This window comes from Salvelinus namaycush, chromosome 2, assembly GCF_016432855.1.
Source record: "Salvelinus namaycush isolate Seneca chromosome 2, SaNama_1.0, whole genome shotgun sequence".
Taxonomy (NCBI): domain Eukaryota; kingdom Metazoa; phylum Chordata; class Actinopteri; order Salmoniformes; family Salmonidae; genus Salvelinus; species Salvelinus namaycush.
Window position 1 is genome coordinate 45,554,546 of NC_052308.1, and position 16,196 is coordinate 45,570,741.

At 42.5% G+C, this 16,196-nt stretch overlaps 1 protein-coding gene across 18 annotated transcripts in view; it reads left to right on the forward strand.

Annotated features, from left to right (window-relative positions):
• Positions 1 to 14,942, forward strand: part of LOC120063958 (calpastatin-like) — a 72,689-nt gene extending 57,747 nt beyond the window's left edge. For 6 of the 18 annotated variants that reach the window (XM_039014276.1, XM_039014284.1, XM_039014271.1 and 3 more), the window contains 28 exons: positions 154 to 249; positions 621 to 749; positions 1,537 to 1,659; positions 2,025 to 2,069; positions 2,177 to 2,278; positions 2,397 to 2,477; positions 2,998 to 3,033; positions 5,157 to 5,243; positions 5,409 to 5,489; positions 5,949 to 6,023; positions 6,201 to 6,275; positions 6,552 to 6,593; positions 6,758 to 6,856; positions 6,949 to 7,065; positions 7,236 to 7,349; positions 7,664 to 7,777; positions 7,994 to 8,203; positions 8,324 to 8,422; positions 8,579 to 8,695; positions 8,919 to 9,032; positions 9,230 to 9,319; positions 9,446 to 9,550; positions 9,823 to 9,915; positions 11,842 to 11,886; positions 12,029 to 12,145; positions 14,176 to 14,205; positions 14,334 to 14,440; positions 14,669 to 14,942. In XM_039014276.1, coding sequence (XP_038870204.1) covers positions 154 to 249; positions 621 to 749; positions 1,537 to 1,659; positions 2,025 to 2,069; positions 2,177 to 2,278; positions 2,397 to 2,477; positions 2,998 to 3,033; positions 5,157 to 5,243; positions 5,409 to 5,489; positions 5,949 to 6,023; positions 6,201 to 6,275; positions 6,552 to 6,593; positions 6,758 to 6,856; positions 6,949 to 7,065; positions 7,236 to 7,349; positions 7,664 to 7,777; positions 7,994 to 8,203; positions 8,324 to 8,422; positions 8,579 to 8,695; positions 8,919 to 9,032; positions 9,230 to 9,319; positions 9,446 to 9,550; positions 9,823 to 9,915; positions 11,842 to 11,886; positions 12,029 to 12,145; positions 14,176 to 14,205; positions 14,334 to 14,432 — 2,535 coding nt within the window. In that variant the 3' untranslated portion in view covers positions 14,433 to 14,440; positions 14,669 to 14,942. The remainder of the gene's footprint in view (positions 1 to 153; positions 250 to 620; positions 750 to 1,536; positions 1,660 to 2,024; positions 2,070 to 2,176; positions 2,279 to 2,396; positions 2,478 to 2,997; positions 3,034 to 5,156; positions 5,244 to 5,408; positions 5,490 to 5,948; positions 6,024 to 6,200; positions 6,276 to 6,551; positions 6,594 to 6,757; positions 6,857 to 6,948; positions 7,066 to 7,235; positions 7,350 to 7,663; positions 7,778 to 7,993; positions 8,204 to 8,323; positions 8,423 to 8,578; positions 8,696 to 8,918; positions 9,033 to 9,229; positions 9,320 to 9,445; positions 9,551 to 9,822; positions 9,916 to 11,841; positions 11,887 to 12,028; positions 12,146 to 14,175; positions 14,206 to 14,333; positions 14,441 to 14,668) is intronic. The other 12 variants (XM_039014292.1, XM_039014305.1, XM_039014311.1 and 9 more) reach the window with 12 other exon arrangements.
• Positions 14,943 to 16,196: the final 1,254 nt, after the last annotated feature.

The window sequence follows — 16,196 nt, forward strand, 5'->3', positions numbered from 1 at the left end:
AATGAGCTTATTGATTGACTGTGCTTTTTTTACATGCTGGAGTACGGGATTAGGACCCTTCACTGTCCATTGGTGATGTGCATAACATGTTGCTGGCTGGTTTTCTGAACCACGTTTCCAAAATGTGTTCTACGCCTGCTTCTTGGTTTGTAGACGACACTTGTCTCTCCAAACACTGCTGGAGCAGGTGCTACTATTATTGACATACCAACACCTGGGACCAGAAGCAGTCCTAAAGACACCCCAAAGGTAACGCCAAACACCCCTCCCCTAAATATAGTAATGGTTTCATCCTCTGGCCCTTGTAGGACCTCTTAATGGCCTGAATGACTGCTGGTTTTCAGATTCTGGGTCGATGTTGCCCGTAGGCACAGATCTAGGATCAGCTTACCCTCTCTAAATGCCTAACTTAACCAATTTGGGAAGGGAATACAAAACTGACCGTAGTTTAGTGTCTAGGGCCAACTTTACCCTACTTTAGATTTGAATAAGCCCTGCACCTCACACTCACTGGGCCCCCATTCACCTTGACATATTTGAATTTAACGGGTGTCAATACATTGAATCTGCTCTGTTTGTGTTGTATCCATTGAGTTTTAACTCATTCCTCTTAAATATAGACTGCGCCCATGCACCCTGCCAAAGCTACACCTCCTACCCCTGGAGGAGGAAATATTGTCGGAGTGGCGGCGACACCGTGGAAAGCTGAAGTACCGAAGCTCCAAGAGTCTCCGAAACAGACAGCCAAGGTAGATGGCAGACAGTCGATGAGTGTGGGGCGAGGCCTCTTTCTTCGATCGTTATTCTTTGCCCGGCCTGGCTTTCTTTTAAAACTCACTCCCCCTTTCAACACTCTCTTCCTGGGTCACTATTCCACGTCTTCTTCGTCATTATCTCTCCCCGTGACCTTGTGGTTTAAGTCATTCTCTTTATCGTCATATTCTTCCACGCCTTTTATATAGTATCCGTCCTCCGGCTTTCTCTCCGGCGATATCCTTCAAAACGTATCTCTGCTTTGGACTTCCTTACTTCTGGCCCGGAGGTGTCTGACTGGGAATTGAATGGACACTTCTGCTCTAATGTGACTGAGTCTGCATGCCCACACTTGTGTTACGCTCAACTCGTCAAGACAAACAGTGTCTGACACATCACCACAGAGAAGGCACAATGGTATTTCCACCTTTTACTTTTTCTTCTGGTTGCGTCGCACCACATCTTGTATTGCTTCTGGCTTTGTTTACCTGGTTTAGGTTGATGGGGATCTGTTGTTGTATTTCTGTTTTTGCTGTACCCTCTTTGAAGCCTTACGGGGGTGCTTACTACCGTCCTAATACTTTTCTTAACAGTGACGGCAAATGACAGTCTGATTAGGCACTTACCTTATCATGGTGCCTTTCCTTTGTCATTACCTACGGGCGATAAGCTGTTAACTATCGTCTTATCACTCTACTAAACTTTGACTCTAAGGCTATGCGCAGCTCTCTGAGGTCTGCTCTGCACCTCGTCTAATGGCGTGAACCATATGCCTTTTTATAGAGTGTGCCCACCACATCTAGCAAAGCTGACATGGCTAAAAAGGATCCTGCTAAGTTGCCCCAGGCTGTTTCTGCAGGCGGTGCCGCGGCTGGAGGCCCCTCTCAGAAGGGTCCAGTGACCAAGGTAGACTCCGGATTACTGTTCGATATTAACTACGCTATAGTAGAAGAAGACTCTTGGGGGTGGGGCTATCCCTGGTGTTAGGGCTATATCATTGATCACTTCCTGTGTCATTCTTTCTCTGTTTTCACACAATGTAGCCATGAATTAAAGTGTGGAAGCGGTGAGGAGTGTTTACTGTACCATTCTATATTTTATTTGACGACAGGAAAAAGAGTGCTTTTGCTCCTGCGTGAGTACTACCTTTGTGGGTTTGGTTGAATTGAGTCCACAGCCACCCAGAAGCTCAGTTGGGCACGGGAGATGAGCAGTGTCACAGATAGTAACCCAGTGTTGTATTCACTAATCTCTCCTGCTCCGGGTTGCAGGTACAGGTGGAAGTAGGTCCCCCAGCAGCCAAGACAGCCAAAGAGGTAAATCATTGATCTATCTTTTCTCTCTATGTGGGTGTTATATTGCACCAAAAAATGAATGGCATGGAGTTGCGTTGCTTGTGTTTGAGTTGTCGTATCATGTGTAGGAGCTTGATGCGGACCCCTTTGATGCCCTGGCTAATTTCTTGCCCTCGTCAGAGCCTCTCGCCCCTGCAGCCCCCATATACACCGGGCCAGAGGTTATAGAGGTACAGCACCCTCACATAGTGTGTGTGTGTGTGCGCACGGTGCGAGTTGGATAGATGTATTTGTGTGTCCACCCAGTCACCAAATGTAACAGTGTGTGTTATTGCATGTGTCACACAGCATGGCTTGACCCATCAGGAGGGAGTGATATGTGGGGGGAACAACTGCCCACTGCCCCCAGGATACCGATTTGAGGACATGGTCAGTCCCTAACTCTTAATCCCCCTTCTCCTCCAGTCTCCTTCCTCCTGCTCCTCGTCGTCGTCGTCATCATCATCACTTATGTTGCTGTTAGAGAGCTTTAAGTTTGTATGTCTTTAGCTTTGCACTGCAGTACTCTCTTTGACGTTACACATTTGACTAGAACTCTTGGTCATCAGGTCTCCTAGCCCTTAGCCTATCCCAGGACACGTGTGTAGTTCTGAGAGGACTTGATAGGTGTAAGCAATAGGTCCAAATGTCCACCAAGCTGATCAGAGACCAAGATGGAGCTACTACCATATCAATGCAATTCTTTCAGATCTATGTGCTGTGCCCTAGAGGGTCAGAGCTAGGGTTTGTTTCTGGACCAGGTGGGAAAAGCCTGTGTGTAGTTACCGCCCTTGAATAACCTTTTGTCATTCTTTTCAGAACATGATCAGATTTGACTTAAATCTAGGCATACTCAACTATGTCATTAATGAACTTATAGAATAATTTATGATTTTTTTCATTTTTGTAGGCCCCTGTTGCAGATGTCAAGCCAAAGGATGTCCCGGTAAGTCATTGTATTTACTGTCAGGCGATGCACTGTATGCTGTGGCGAATACACAGAGATATTGACCCCCCCATTCTCCCCCCTCTTTCTCTCTGCTTATCTCTCTCAATCTTTCTCACACACACACACAGACTCACGCACACACACTTCATGAACAAAATAAACCATAGGCCTAATGCCCCGGTCTCTTCTGACAGTGTTGGATACCTCTACAGTGTGGAATGTTGCATTGCGCTGAGGGGTGTTGGCTTTGCAAACAACAGTAGAGCCATCTCAACCAGCCGGTTCTAGTTCTGCCAAACCCTTTTGCGCACACACACTAACAGAGGATACATTGTCAACACACAATCACTCATTACGCCACGCCTATTCACCCATACACAGACCCCACATTTGTATAGGAAGTGACGTGTCACATTTTCTGGACTATCCAGATAGATTTGCTCTTCCTCTGAGCGACCCAGCCCAGCTTAGGAGACAGCATATGAACGGTGACAGTCTAGTGGACCCAGCCATTGTGTTTTCATCTCCCTGTGATATTCTCAGCCGGATTTAAAGCTCTCAACATGACAAAATACTAAATAATTTCATAGAATTGAAACAATACCACTTTATTTTGGTCACAGACGGACGAAATTGTGCATAAAGCTGAAGTTTTAACGAGTCTGCACACATTTGAATGGTGTCGCTCAGTGGACGTTTAATAGAACGTTCTCTGTCGGCAGTTAAATGAAATAGTGCCAATATTGTACTGTCATTAAGTATGATCATATTTATTTTACAGTTATAAGAAGTTTGAAAGTTGTTTAGAATTTGATTGTTACTATATTTAGAAAGCATTTCAGTAATTTCAAGCCATATTGCCCCACTTTTTTTTTAAATAAAAATAATTACATTTGGTTATGTCTATTTAGGCGGAAATCAAAATGTTGCCCTATTATTCAATGAAGTGCCAAATAAAGTAACAGGGTTGACGATTTCATCTTTAATCAGCCATAAATCCCCTGGTGACAGGGGAAATGAAAGTTTGTTGTGTGCAATAGAGAGTGGCAATTAAATGCAAGCTTTACAAAAACATTGAAATTGTTAAATAAAAATGTGCCTGTCTATCTATGGGTAAGTTTTGACGTGTTACAAATAACCAGAAAATGGCCAAAAACAGTAGAACCAGCTCACCTGCTTTTACTCTATGATTTGACTATTAGATGTTCAATGTTTCTTTTGGGGGGAAAAATATTTAAAAATGTATAGTTTCACCATATTAAATCAAGAGTTCAGTTCACATAACAGGGTTGACCTTAAAATAGATGACATTTACATCTGTCGATGTCAGGGTTGACATCGACAGATGTAAATTAATCACTAATCACATGACATAAATAATAATCTTCAGAAATGACTTTGTCAAAGCAACAAATTAACTAGGGCTGTACGATGATGGTGAAACTTGGCGAAATTGTATGGTTAAGTGGGTTAAAATACACAGGGTTGACGTAGGGACATGTCAAAATGCAGAATTTTGCTACTTTGATTTCTTCAGATGTATTTAATTCATGTGGTCTATATTAAAGGGCACTTCATTTAATATAGCAGGCATTTAAAATTCAATATTGGTGCACAATTTCTACTTTAAATATTTAAAGTGCCGCAAAAGAGACCCATTTCGTGGAACGACCCATACACGCACTTATTCACCCTCTGTCCCAACTTTGGGCCACACCTTGTTTTGCACTGTAGTGCTCTCTGTTGTATACCTCTGCTTCTAAGAACTTCTTTGGATATGAGGCAAACTCTTTTACCGATCAAGTATGTTGTCAAAAGTGAGTTGTCTAAAATTGGCCATTGGTTACGTGTTTAAAAAAAAATATATATAATACAACTGATGCTAAGTAAAGGGATTCTGCTCAGAGTCGTTTGCCAAGTGCTTGGTTGCAGTAAGATCCTAGGGAATGTAATGGGTGTGTCAGTACTTTTCCTTCTGGTCTGCCACGTGTGGTCTGGTCTTTGTTATTCTGCCCTCTTTCAATGGTTGGAGTTAGTCTAAAGTGCCATCTAGTGGCGTATTATGAAGACACAGCTTTTACTGTAATCCTTTGTGTATAACTATGCTTTGCTTGTATCAGAAACCCATGAGCACAGATGATGCTCTGGAATCCCTCTCCTTTGGGTTCACAACCTCTACTGCTCCCATCCCTCAGAAACAGGAGAAGGTGAGACTTCACTATTTCCAGGTTATAATCACTTATGGGTCATGTTCCCTGAAACATACATTGGGTAACAGGATCGTTATTAGTCCCATAGTCTTTCGGGTGAAACAGCGGTCCCGACTCTTCATGTTTAATATATGACAGTGATACAATTTCATCTATTAACAGAAAGTGGAGGACTTGGCTGCCATTGATGCCTTGTCTGCTGGCTTCTCCAACTTCGCTCCCCCTCCACCCGCTCCTGTCAAGGTAAATGAAGAGTGCTGATATTTCACCTGCCTCCTCCATTGTAAAACTGTATTCTAAAAGAAATTAGCGTGACATGGTAAACTGTTACGAAAAGCAATGTCAGGGAATGTCAATTGACATAAACATGGTCATAATGACACCTGGCAACATTTTGGCTAGCTTATCGGACTGCTAACTCGCTAGCCACCTACTGGTTACTATGTCATGGTTCTGATGAATAGCCTGCCCTGCATACTGTTGCAAACAACATGACCGTGTCATGTAATTTTGACATACACCAATGTCAGCTGTAATAGCTTATGACAACTGTTATGTCATGTAAAGATAAGCTGCTGTGAAGACCCCTTTATAGTGAAGGGTTCAAGTGAGCTTTTACCAAATGGTTTCCCTTCTTCCTCTCAACTAGAACCCAAGCAACAGTATTGAACGGACTCAAATAATCTCTCTCCTCCATTCCAGAAAACTGAGTTTAAGTCTCCCGTTGTGACCAAGTCTGCTGCTCCTCCCGCGGACAAGAAAGCTAAGGTGGAAAAGGTAAATAACCCCAAAGAAAGCAAGTCCTACGTCATGATCATACATTAATAAGCCATGCGTAACAATGTCATGAGCACTACATATACACTGACAAACGCTTATGTCCACTGTTATATTGGGATGTCCATCGTTGCAGCTCAGACAACGCAATCAAATCATCTCTCTCCTCCATTCCAGAAAACTGAGTTTAAGTCTCCCGTTGTGACCAAGTCTGCTGCTCCCCCCGCGGACAAGAAAGCTAAGGTGGAAAAGGTAAATAACCCCAAAGAAAGCAAGTCCTACGTCATGATCACACATTAATAAGCCATGCGTAACAACGTAATGAGCACCACATAAACACTGACAAACGCTTATTTCCAATTTTATATTGGGTTGTCCATCATTGCAGCTCAGCCTGTCATGCTTTGTGGCGGGTTGGGTACTGTACTGTGTCGGCAACAAAAAATGTTTCCATGCAAAATATGTATTCCATGTAGTACTTCTGTCGGGTCATGAAGCTGTTATCTATTGACGTTTGTTGTGTTTCAGTTGGCTGACTCCCCAATGGACACCAAGCCTAAGACAGATGAGGTTTGTCATAGGAGGGATACAGTTTCTATCTAACCAATGAAATACTGTTACTGTTGTACTATGTATCATCCCATATCATTGTTGAACATTTAATCTAACCCCTTGTGTCGCCCTTTCTCTGTCGGTGTTTCTTTCTTCATGTCCCTCTCTGTGTGTCTCTCCAGGGTATGTCCCTGGATGCTCTCAATGCTCTGGGAGACACTCTGGCTGCTCCAGAACCAGCGCCCAAACCTCCCAAAATCAGACCTGAGGACATTGTCACGGTACACTGACTTGTATTCCGCCTGTGCTACATTTTGTCTGTGCGTGTGTACGCGTGCGCAAATCATTTTTGGTGCACATTTCTGTTCTGCAGGAGGGCAAACTGACATCAGAGGCGGGTGTGTTTGTGGGTGAGAGGGACGACACTATCCCACCAGAGTACAGGTTCACAAAGGACAAAGTCAAAGACCTGCCTCCTCCCAAGAAAGAGGTGAGCCTTCTGAAGCCATCAAAAGCCTCATGTCCCACTTTCATCACACCTATAGTAAATACCAGTGGCGCCCTCCAAAGGGATCTGATGTTATAGTATACTGAGATTTGAGTCACAGTACTCATACTTCTCCCCTCTGTACTCTGTTTTCACTCTCTCTCATTCTCCAGCCTTCCATGGACGCTGGCGAGGCTCTGGACATCCTGTCAGGTGACTTCATGTCTTCCTCTGTGGCTCCATCTGTCCAGGCTCCTGTCCTGTGCCCCCCAGCTCCTCCCAAACAGGTGAACAGCACCTTCTATCATTGGTCGTTCACTTATCAAACCATCCACTAATTGGTCAACTCTGTTATGAATCGATTTACCCCTCCAATACTTTCATTTTCTATGGGTCTATTGGTAATCTTCTAAGTGAAAGTCACTCCAATGCCATTACTTTAGGGCTATCATAATATGGCATGTCAGTAAGAATCAACCGATATAGCAGAAAGTGGGTCGTCATCAATGCTCATAGCATGTTATAACAGCCATTTTGTCAATCTTATGACAGCCTTAGGAAGGCATTATAAGCTGTAAGTATGTGAGTCTATCTCTCCCAGGCCGAAATAGATGATTTAGCAGCCCTGGATGCCTTGGCTGGAGACTTTGTGGCTCCTACTAAGGCCTCCGCTGTCCAGGCCCCCGTGGTGCCTCACTTCGACAACCCCCCACAGGTAAACTCACTGAGGTGTTTTGTATATGTTTAGTTATGTAGTGTGGTGTGTGTGTGTTCATTGTATTCAAATCATATCGTTTGTGTGTGTGTGTACCTTGTGTATTGCCGACTGTCGGGTCATGATGTGTGTGTGCATGCATATGTACAGTATACCTTGCGTACTGTCAGGTCATATCATATGTGTATGTGTTTTGCCCTTACTTCCTGTCTATAGAGAGCCGTTTGTACATTTGACCTTGAAGCCCCCAGCATGGCTCCTGTTGTACCTGGAGCCACTACTAAACCCGGAGCCACTACTAAACCCGGAGCCACTACTAAACCCGGAGCCACGACTAAAGCCGCAGCACCTACTAAAGCCGCAGCACCTACTAAAGCCGCAGCACTTACTAAACCCGCAGCACCTACTAAAACCACCACTGATGAGGTAACCACGCTACGTGTAGACACAGGAGAAATCTAAGGCGCAGTAAGAGAATCAACTGAAGAAAAAAGTCCCTGCACACAGCTAATCCCTGTGTGTGTGTGTGTGTGTGTGTGTCTCCAGGGTATGTCCCTGGATGCTCTCAGTGCTCTGGGAGACACTCTGGCTGCTCCAGAACCAGCGCCCGAACCTCCCAAGATCAGACCTGAGGACATTGTCACGGTATACATACACTGAACAACAAAGTTATTCTTACAATGACTAGCTTACAGTATAGTACATAGTGTAGCAGTCCCAGTGACCTTTTTTAAAGGATAGAATTAATTTCAGCTCTGTTTGTGTGTGTGTGTGTTTTTTGTTGTTGCGTGTGCTGTTTAGGAGGGCAAACTGACAGAGATGGAAGCTGTGCTTGTGGGTGAGAGGGATGACACTCTCCCACCAGAGTACAGGTTCACAGAGGACAAAGGCAAAGACCTGCCTCCTCCCAAGAAAGAGGTGGGCCTCATATACGCAAAGCAAAAGTCATTGGGAGATCAAAAAATACATTACTTTTCACTATGAGAAGAAACAGAACTAAAGAGAACCAGGAGTTATTGGTGTACGGGAATTTGATAATCATAACTACATATCTTCTTCCTCTCTTCACTTCTCCTCCTCCCTATCCTCTCCCGTCCACTCCTCCTCTGTTCTCTCTCTCTCTCTCTCTCTCTCTCTCCAGCCGTCCATGGACTCAGGTGAGGCTCTGGACATCCTGTCAGGTGACTTCATGTCTTCCTCTGTGGCTCCAACTGTCCAGGCTCCTGTCCTCTGCCCCCCAGCTCCTCCAACACAGGTGAACAACACCCTCTACCATTGGTCACTCACTTATCAAACCATCCAGTGATTGGTCTGCTCTGTATAAATCTATGACCAGCCAATACGTGTTTTTATGTCTGGTTGCTTTAAGTGTCTCTTAGTTTTTCATCGGTAGCAGAACAACTCACTTAACATATACATTTTCCCTCCATCTCTCCTCCTTTGTGTCTGTAGGCTGCAGATGACTTTGCCTTGGACGCCCTGGCAGGGGAATTTGTAGCCCCAGCTGTTGCCCCTGCAGTCAAATCTGCTGCTAACCGCCAGGTACTGACACACACACACACACACTTAATGTGAGATTATTGTTGTCCTATGCCTAATTCACATTTAGTGGCTCAGTCAGATACCCATTGTCAGCAGTGACATGTAACCGTGTGTGTGTGTGTGTAGCTGTCTACAGGGACGGTAGATGCTCTGGATGCCTTGTCAGACACCTTAATGAACATGACTCCTATCCCGGAGCCCGTTCCCGTCTCAGTCAGGGACATCGTCAAGGTACTTATAAAGGGTGATATGAAGGCTTCATTAAGCCTACACATGATGTATTTAGTTTAAAGTGTGACCGACTGGAATATTCACTCTTGTGCAACACAACTGTTGAAGGCTATTCCTTGGTCCAAAAAAATAAGCCTTACCTCACTGCAGCGAAACCTTTAGCCTTTAGCCTAATGCTAATGCTATCTGTTGTTTTACCTGAGTCTTTAGCCTTTAGCCTAATGCTAATGCTATCTGTTGTTTTACCTGAGTCTGCTCTCTGCTTATTCTAGGAGAAGAAGATCATGGAGGAGAAGCTTATCAAGATGGGGGAGAGAGATGTCAGCCTTCCAGCTGAGTACCGGCCCACAGAGAAAGACCTTAAGGTAACATATACAGGGTTGTAGTAGGAAATAAGAAGGGTATTCCTGAAGATGCTAATGTAATGTGCTAATGATAACGTAAATGCTAACACGTGGTAAATGCAATACACCAAATAAAATGGTACTAAACGGCCCTTATGTTATTTTTACGCTCTTCTACATACGTGAACTTTTCACAATAACACAGAAGTAATACTGTACAATTCTGCCCACTTTCGTCTTTTGTTTTTATATTGGATTAGTACTAAATAATTAACAGTATATACAGTGCTGTGAAAAAGTATTTTCCCCCTTTCTAATTTTCTCTACTTTAGCATATTTTTGATACTGAATGCTATCAGATCTTCAACCTAATATTAGATAAAGGGAGCATGAGTGAACAACTTACACAACAATTACATACTTATGTCATTTATTTCATGAACTAAGTTATGCAACACCCAATGCCCCTGTGTGATAATGTTATTGTCCCCTTACACTCAATAACTGATTGTGCCAACTTTCACTGCAATGACTCCAACCAAACGCTTCTTGTAGTTGTTGATCAGTCTCTCACGTCCCTGTGGAGGAATTTTGTCCCACTCTTCCCGCAGAACTGCTTTAACTCAGCGACATTTGTGGATTATCAAGCCTGAACTGCTTGTTTCAAGTTCTGCCACAACATCTCAATTGGGATTAGGTCTGGATTTTGACTAGGCCATTCCAAAACTTCAAATGTGTTGCTTTTTAAACATTTTCATGTAGACTTGATTGTGTGTTTTGGATCATTGTCTTGCTGCATGACCCAGCTGCTCTTCAGCTTCAGCTCACAGACGGATGGCCTGACATTCTCCTGTAGAATTCTCTGATACAGAGCAGAATTCATCGTTCCTTCTATTAAGGCAAGTCGTCCAGGTCCTAAGGCAGCAAAGCATCCCCAAGCCGTCACACTACCACCACCATGCTTGACCGTTGGTATGAGGTTCTTACTGTGGAATGCAGTGTTTGGTTTTCACAAGACATAATGGGATCCATCTCATCCAAAAGGTTGGCTCCAGTTTGCCAAAAAGCACCTAGAGGATCATCAAGACTTGGAAGAATGTTCTATGGACAGATGAGTCGAAAGTATAACTTTTTGGACGACATGGGTCCCATTATGCCTGGGGAAAACCAAACACTGCATTCCACAGTAAGAACCGCATACAGTACCAACGGTCAAGCATGGTGGTGGTAGTGTGATGGTTTGGTGCAGTCATTGCAGCTAAAGGTGGCACAACCAGTTATTGAGTGTAAGGGGCAATTACTTTTTCACACAGGGGAATTGGGTGTTGCATAACTTTGTTAATTAAAAGAAGTACAATTTTTTTGTTTGTTATTTGTACACTCAGGTTCCCTTTATCTAATGTGAGGTTTGGTTGAAGATCTGATAACATTCAGTATCAAAAATATGCAAAAATCAGAAAGGGGTACTCTGTGCCCATAAGTTAAGTGAGGTGTATATAGGATGGCGTTTCCCAAACTCGGTCCTCGGGACCCCAAGGGGTGCACGTTTTGGTTTTTTCCCTAACACTACACAGCTGATTCAAATAATGAACTCATTGTTAAGATTTGATTATTTTAATCACCTGTGTAGCGCTAGGGCAAAAACGAAAACTTGCACCGCTTGGGGTCCCCAGAACCAAGTTTGGGAAACGCTAATATTTTTATTTATTTTCCTTACTATGCAAGTCAGTTAAGAACAAATTCTTATTTACAATGATGGCCTAGGAACAGTGGGTTAACTGCCTTGTTCAGGGGCAGAATGACAGATTTTTACCTTGTCAGCTCAGGGATTCGATCTAGCAACCTTTCCGTTACTGGCCCAACGCTCTAACCACTAGGCTACCTGCCACCCCAGGTGTAAGTAAGGCTGTATATTTTAATAAGGTTTTGTGTATTTTCTCCTCACAGGCAATGGCAGAGGCCAAAGCCCAGGCTGATGTTAGGCCCAAGCAGGTAAGGTTTCTGTCCAACTGTATCTATAATTGTACAGATCAGTCGTATTCAATGTCATACTGTGTTGAACACAGTGCAACTCATAAAAGTAATGTTGAATTCATGTAAACCGTATGTACACTTGTGACCATCTTCCTTAAAGCCATCTATGGATGACAGCAGTGCCCTCGACCTCTTGTCTAGAGACTTCTCTTCCTCACCTGGTCCTGCTGCAACCTCAGTAGTTGTGACAACAAAGCAGACACAGCCCAGTCTGGAGGTACGTACATATGGCCCAAATCAGACTTTTTGACGCGTTTTGATTTAAGCACTTCTCAGTAGTTGGTATTCAGACTTACCGAATGCAGGTGCGTAATGTACTCTGCAGGTGTGGCTCCCTTGCACACTCTCTGCATTTGAGGCTACTAAGCCCATGAAGCTGGTCTGCAAAATTCTTGATATTTTTAGCTCAGCCTCTGCTACTCTATCATGGCCTCTCTTTCACACAGGTACATGTTAATCTTTTTTTTGTCAATGTACTTCTTCAGTGTCATTCAGTCTATTTTTTTCATCACTTGCTGCTGCTCAAATGGACTTCTTCCCTTCACTTACTTCCTTGGCTGCTCTTTCAAGAACCTCCAAGGGGGCCTGATTGTTTTACGTTCGTATAGACAGGGCATGATGATGTCTGCTCTGTAACAATAAAAAACTATCTTGAGTTCATATGCATGACACCTTGCAAAAATACGTAGCATATTATGCATAAAACTGACCAAATGTAATCATCATTTGTATGGTGTATGGTGGCCATTGGCTCAAACATTTTGACTATATTAGCCCACACAGCTACATGGATGCACTTTCATGCTAAGTTTGGGACCTCATATTGTAGCTTATAGAGACCCCAAGTGATGTATCAACTTTGGTTTAGATACAAGCATCATGAAACATATAACACAATACATTCACTTGACATACTGAAAATCAGTTTTTGCTTACCACTTTTTCCGTGTGGTTTCTTCTTTCACAGACTCCATGAAATGATGACTTCTTCCTAAATATTTGGTCACATTAATTTTGTGTATGGTTTCCTAGAAACGGGGGGTAGCTCAACTAACCCTTTGGGTCAACTTACCCCACTCTCTCCTACATTTACCTAAAGCCATCCCTTTAAATACGGTGTACCTTTAGACAATATAGAGAGAACGGGTTCAGAATATTGGGTATCGATGAAAGAAAGCCATTATGCATATTCGTCTCCGTTTCAGCACCAATTGGTAGATTTAAAAAAAATACTCTGATCTTGTAGATTATTTAGGGTTTATGAAAGTATTTATGAATCAGAGATAACAGGTTTGGAGAGCCTTTACGCACTAAATGTATTGATGAATAAAAAAATAGTGGTTTGATTCATCCTGAAAGTTGCCACATTCAGTTGTTCAATCCATTAAATATTAGGTGAGAAAAGTGTAGAATAGGGGTTGAACAATAGTCTTATAAATGATGCAAAATGTAGCTACAAGTTGAAGGAAACTAACACTAAAGTGACAGTTATAAATGTATGTGGGTATCACTGATGGTGGCTACCAATAGTGGCTAATATTTACAATTCTAGAGCGCATAAATCAACTCGGTACGTTTGGCACAGGGTTTTCCTTAGGACATTTGAGAAATTTACCGTACCCATATGCATTGGGTGCGTAACCTGATTAGGGCCGTCCACCCACGATGCTCAGAATGACAGAAATCACATTTAGATTATGGTAATTAATACTAACAGAACAGGCAAGTCGAGGATGCAATGATTTGCGGTCCTTCTAACCTAATTCTGATGCGCACTTTGAAGATGTTAGACTTACTGTCCACATTTACTTATCCTCAGCCAACAAGACGAGTAACGAACAGCAAAATCACTAGCCTATGTCAATCTACTATTCCCCTTAGTAGAAAAGTTAACCTACAACAGTGGAGGCTGGTAGGAAGAGCGATAGGAGGATGGGCTCATTATATAGGAGGAGGATGGGCTGGAATGGAATAAACGGCGGTATCAAACATATTGACTCCGTTCCATGAATTCCATTCCAGCCATTACAATGAGCCCATCCTCCTATAGCTCCTCCCACCAGCTTCCACTGGAAGATGAACTTGCCATTGATTCTCTGGTTATGGAGCAACAGATATGGTTGTTGGTTGTCTTACAGCGCCCTCTAGTCTTATTGAGACGTATTACAAGTCTCCCGTATCACTTTACCATAGCCCTCCCTGAAGTTATATCCACACTGAACAAGGTGTCAATTTTGTTTATTGCAGAGCAACAGCAAGTCAAGGTCTAAGTCAAAGGTAAGAACTAGACCTTAAGAAAACCAAATGAAATTAGATCCTAATAATCATTTGAGATTCATGCCCATATTCATGTGATTTGATATAAATGTCCTCTAATTGACTTGACCTTTGACCTTTTGTCTCAGAAACAACAGGAGGAGAACCCTTCAGCCAAAGACCACCTGTCTGGAAAGATGAGTTCAGATGTAGTGCCAGGATCCAAAAATAAGGGTGGCAAGAGCTAGACCTCTAGGTAAGGACTTGACCATCAAGTACCTCAGGAGCACAGATTTCAAAAGTAGCCTACAAGACTCAACCAACTTGAAACAATGTCACTGTGATACTGCAATGCAGGCTTCTATATTCCATATTTTCCCTAAAGTACTAGCATACATACAATTTAGTCTGATTTAGTATCATAGTATAGGATTTTTTTGTCGTCTTCTGTGAGATTGACTGATGTTTTTTTAATGTATTGCAGGTTTCTAGCGCACTACATGTCCCCTGCCACATGGAGGCGCCACTAGAGGGCGCTGCTGTGAACGATGATTCTATTTTTCTAAATGGTGGAGAATGTATACTGGATGAAAAACAAACATGACCACACACACACACACACACACTTACACACAGACACATGCTGTGTGCAATGCCTTTCCTGCTTGGTTTCGCACATGACAGAAGATTGTACTTGTTTTGGTTTCTTTCCTTTGAGATGAGGAGAGCAAAATAAAGAGAGAGTGAGAGAAGAGAGAGAGAGAGTTTGTTGTAATTTATTCCTCATGATTGACAGAGCATCTGTGCAATCCTGTGAGAAAAATAAAATGGGATGTGTTGCCCTAGCTAACAGTCTGTATTGCCCCAATGTTGCAGTGACGTTGCTTCAACATTGCTACAATGTTGGGTAATAGTGAGCGTGATCTGGGTAATGGTGAGCGTGATCTGGGTTTAGGAACAGTGTATAGTGGGTATATAGGATTGTGATGTCTTTGCAATCTTGCTGTACACAGAAAAGCAAGTTTTCTATTATGTGGACAGCCAACATAAGACACTAGCGTACAGCATAGTCTGCTTAGTTTGATGATAATACTTAGTTTACAATATTGAAATGTGTAAAAGGATTTACAGGAAGTGATCTGCTTGGTACGGATGCATCTGATAGCTCATGCAATACTATATATTTACTTTCTTGATAGATATCGCTTTACAGAAGGGTCTATATGTGTGTACTTTGCCTCGTAGAAGCATGTATTGGTTTCCGAAAGTGCACTTACAAGTAAACTTGGGTGGTCACTACCTCTGTAAACTGCCTTTGTTTGAATACTGTAAAACAGTCCCAAGGGCTATCACTTCTACTCAAAAAGTCAAAAGCTGGTATGACAGAATTCTACATACAGTATTTCGGTGCAGGTCTCAAACTCAAAACTTGAGAGATATTTTGGAAATGGGAATTCTAATTTAATAAAAATATGTGAAAAATAATTGGTTTGCTGTGTGTATTCAGTATTCAAGTGTCTGTAGTAACTGCTTGTGCCTCAACAACCGAAAAACAAACACATTTTGTAGCTAACATGGGGTAGCCTAAATGTACTTGCCCTATAAAATGGCAATAAGAAAATGACAAAAACAATTAATGACTGTAGTAGAATACACAATTGGTAAGAGGGTCATTTGGTATAGGGAACTTACTGTATATTTTGTTGCAGTAAAGAGAATACTTATATATTTTAGAAAGGATTTCACATGTAATATTAGGAAAACCTTTATCTTGTACAAAGCAGCTCTGTAGTTTTTACATTTTGTTAAGTTTTACAACGCTGCTTCCTCTGATATTGGCTGTTTTTCGAGTGCAACAGCCTTGGACGCTTGTAGAGTAGAATTTCAATAGATTTCAAGTGTTTGTAAACAAAAAAAATTGAATAAAAAAGATGTAGCTTTACCATTTCTGTCTCATCATTCAGATTGTAAGAGATGAGTAATATAAAGTAACGGAGATTTCACATTAACAT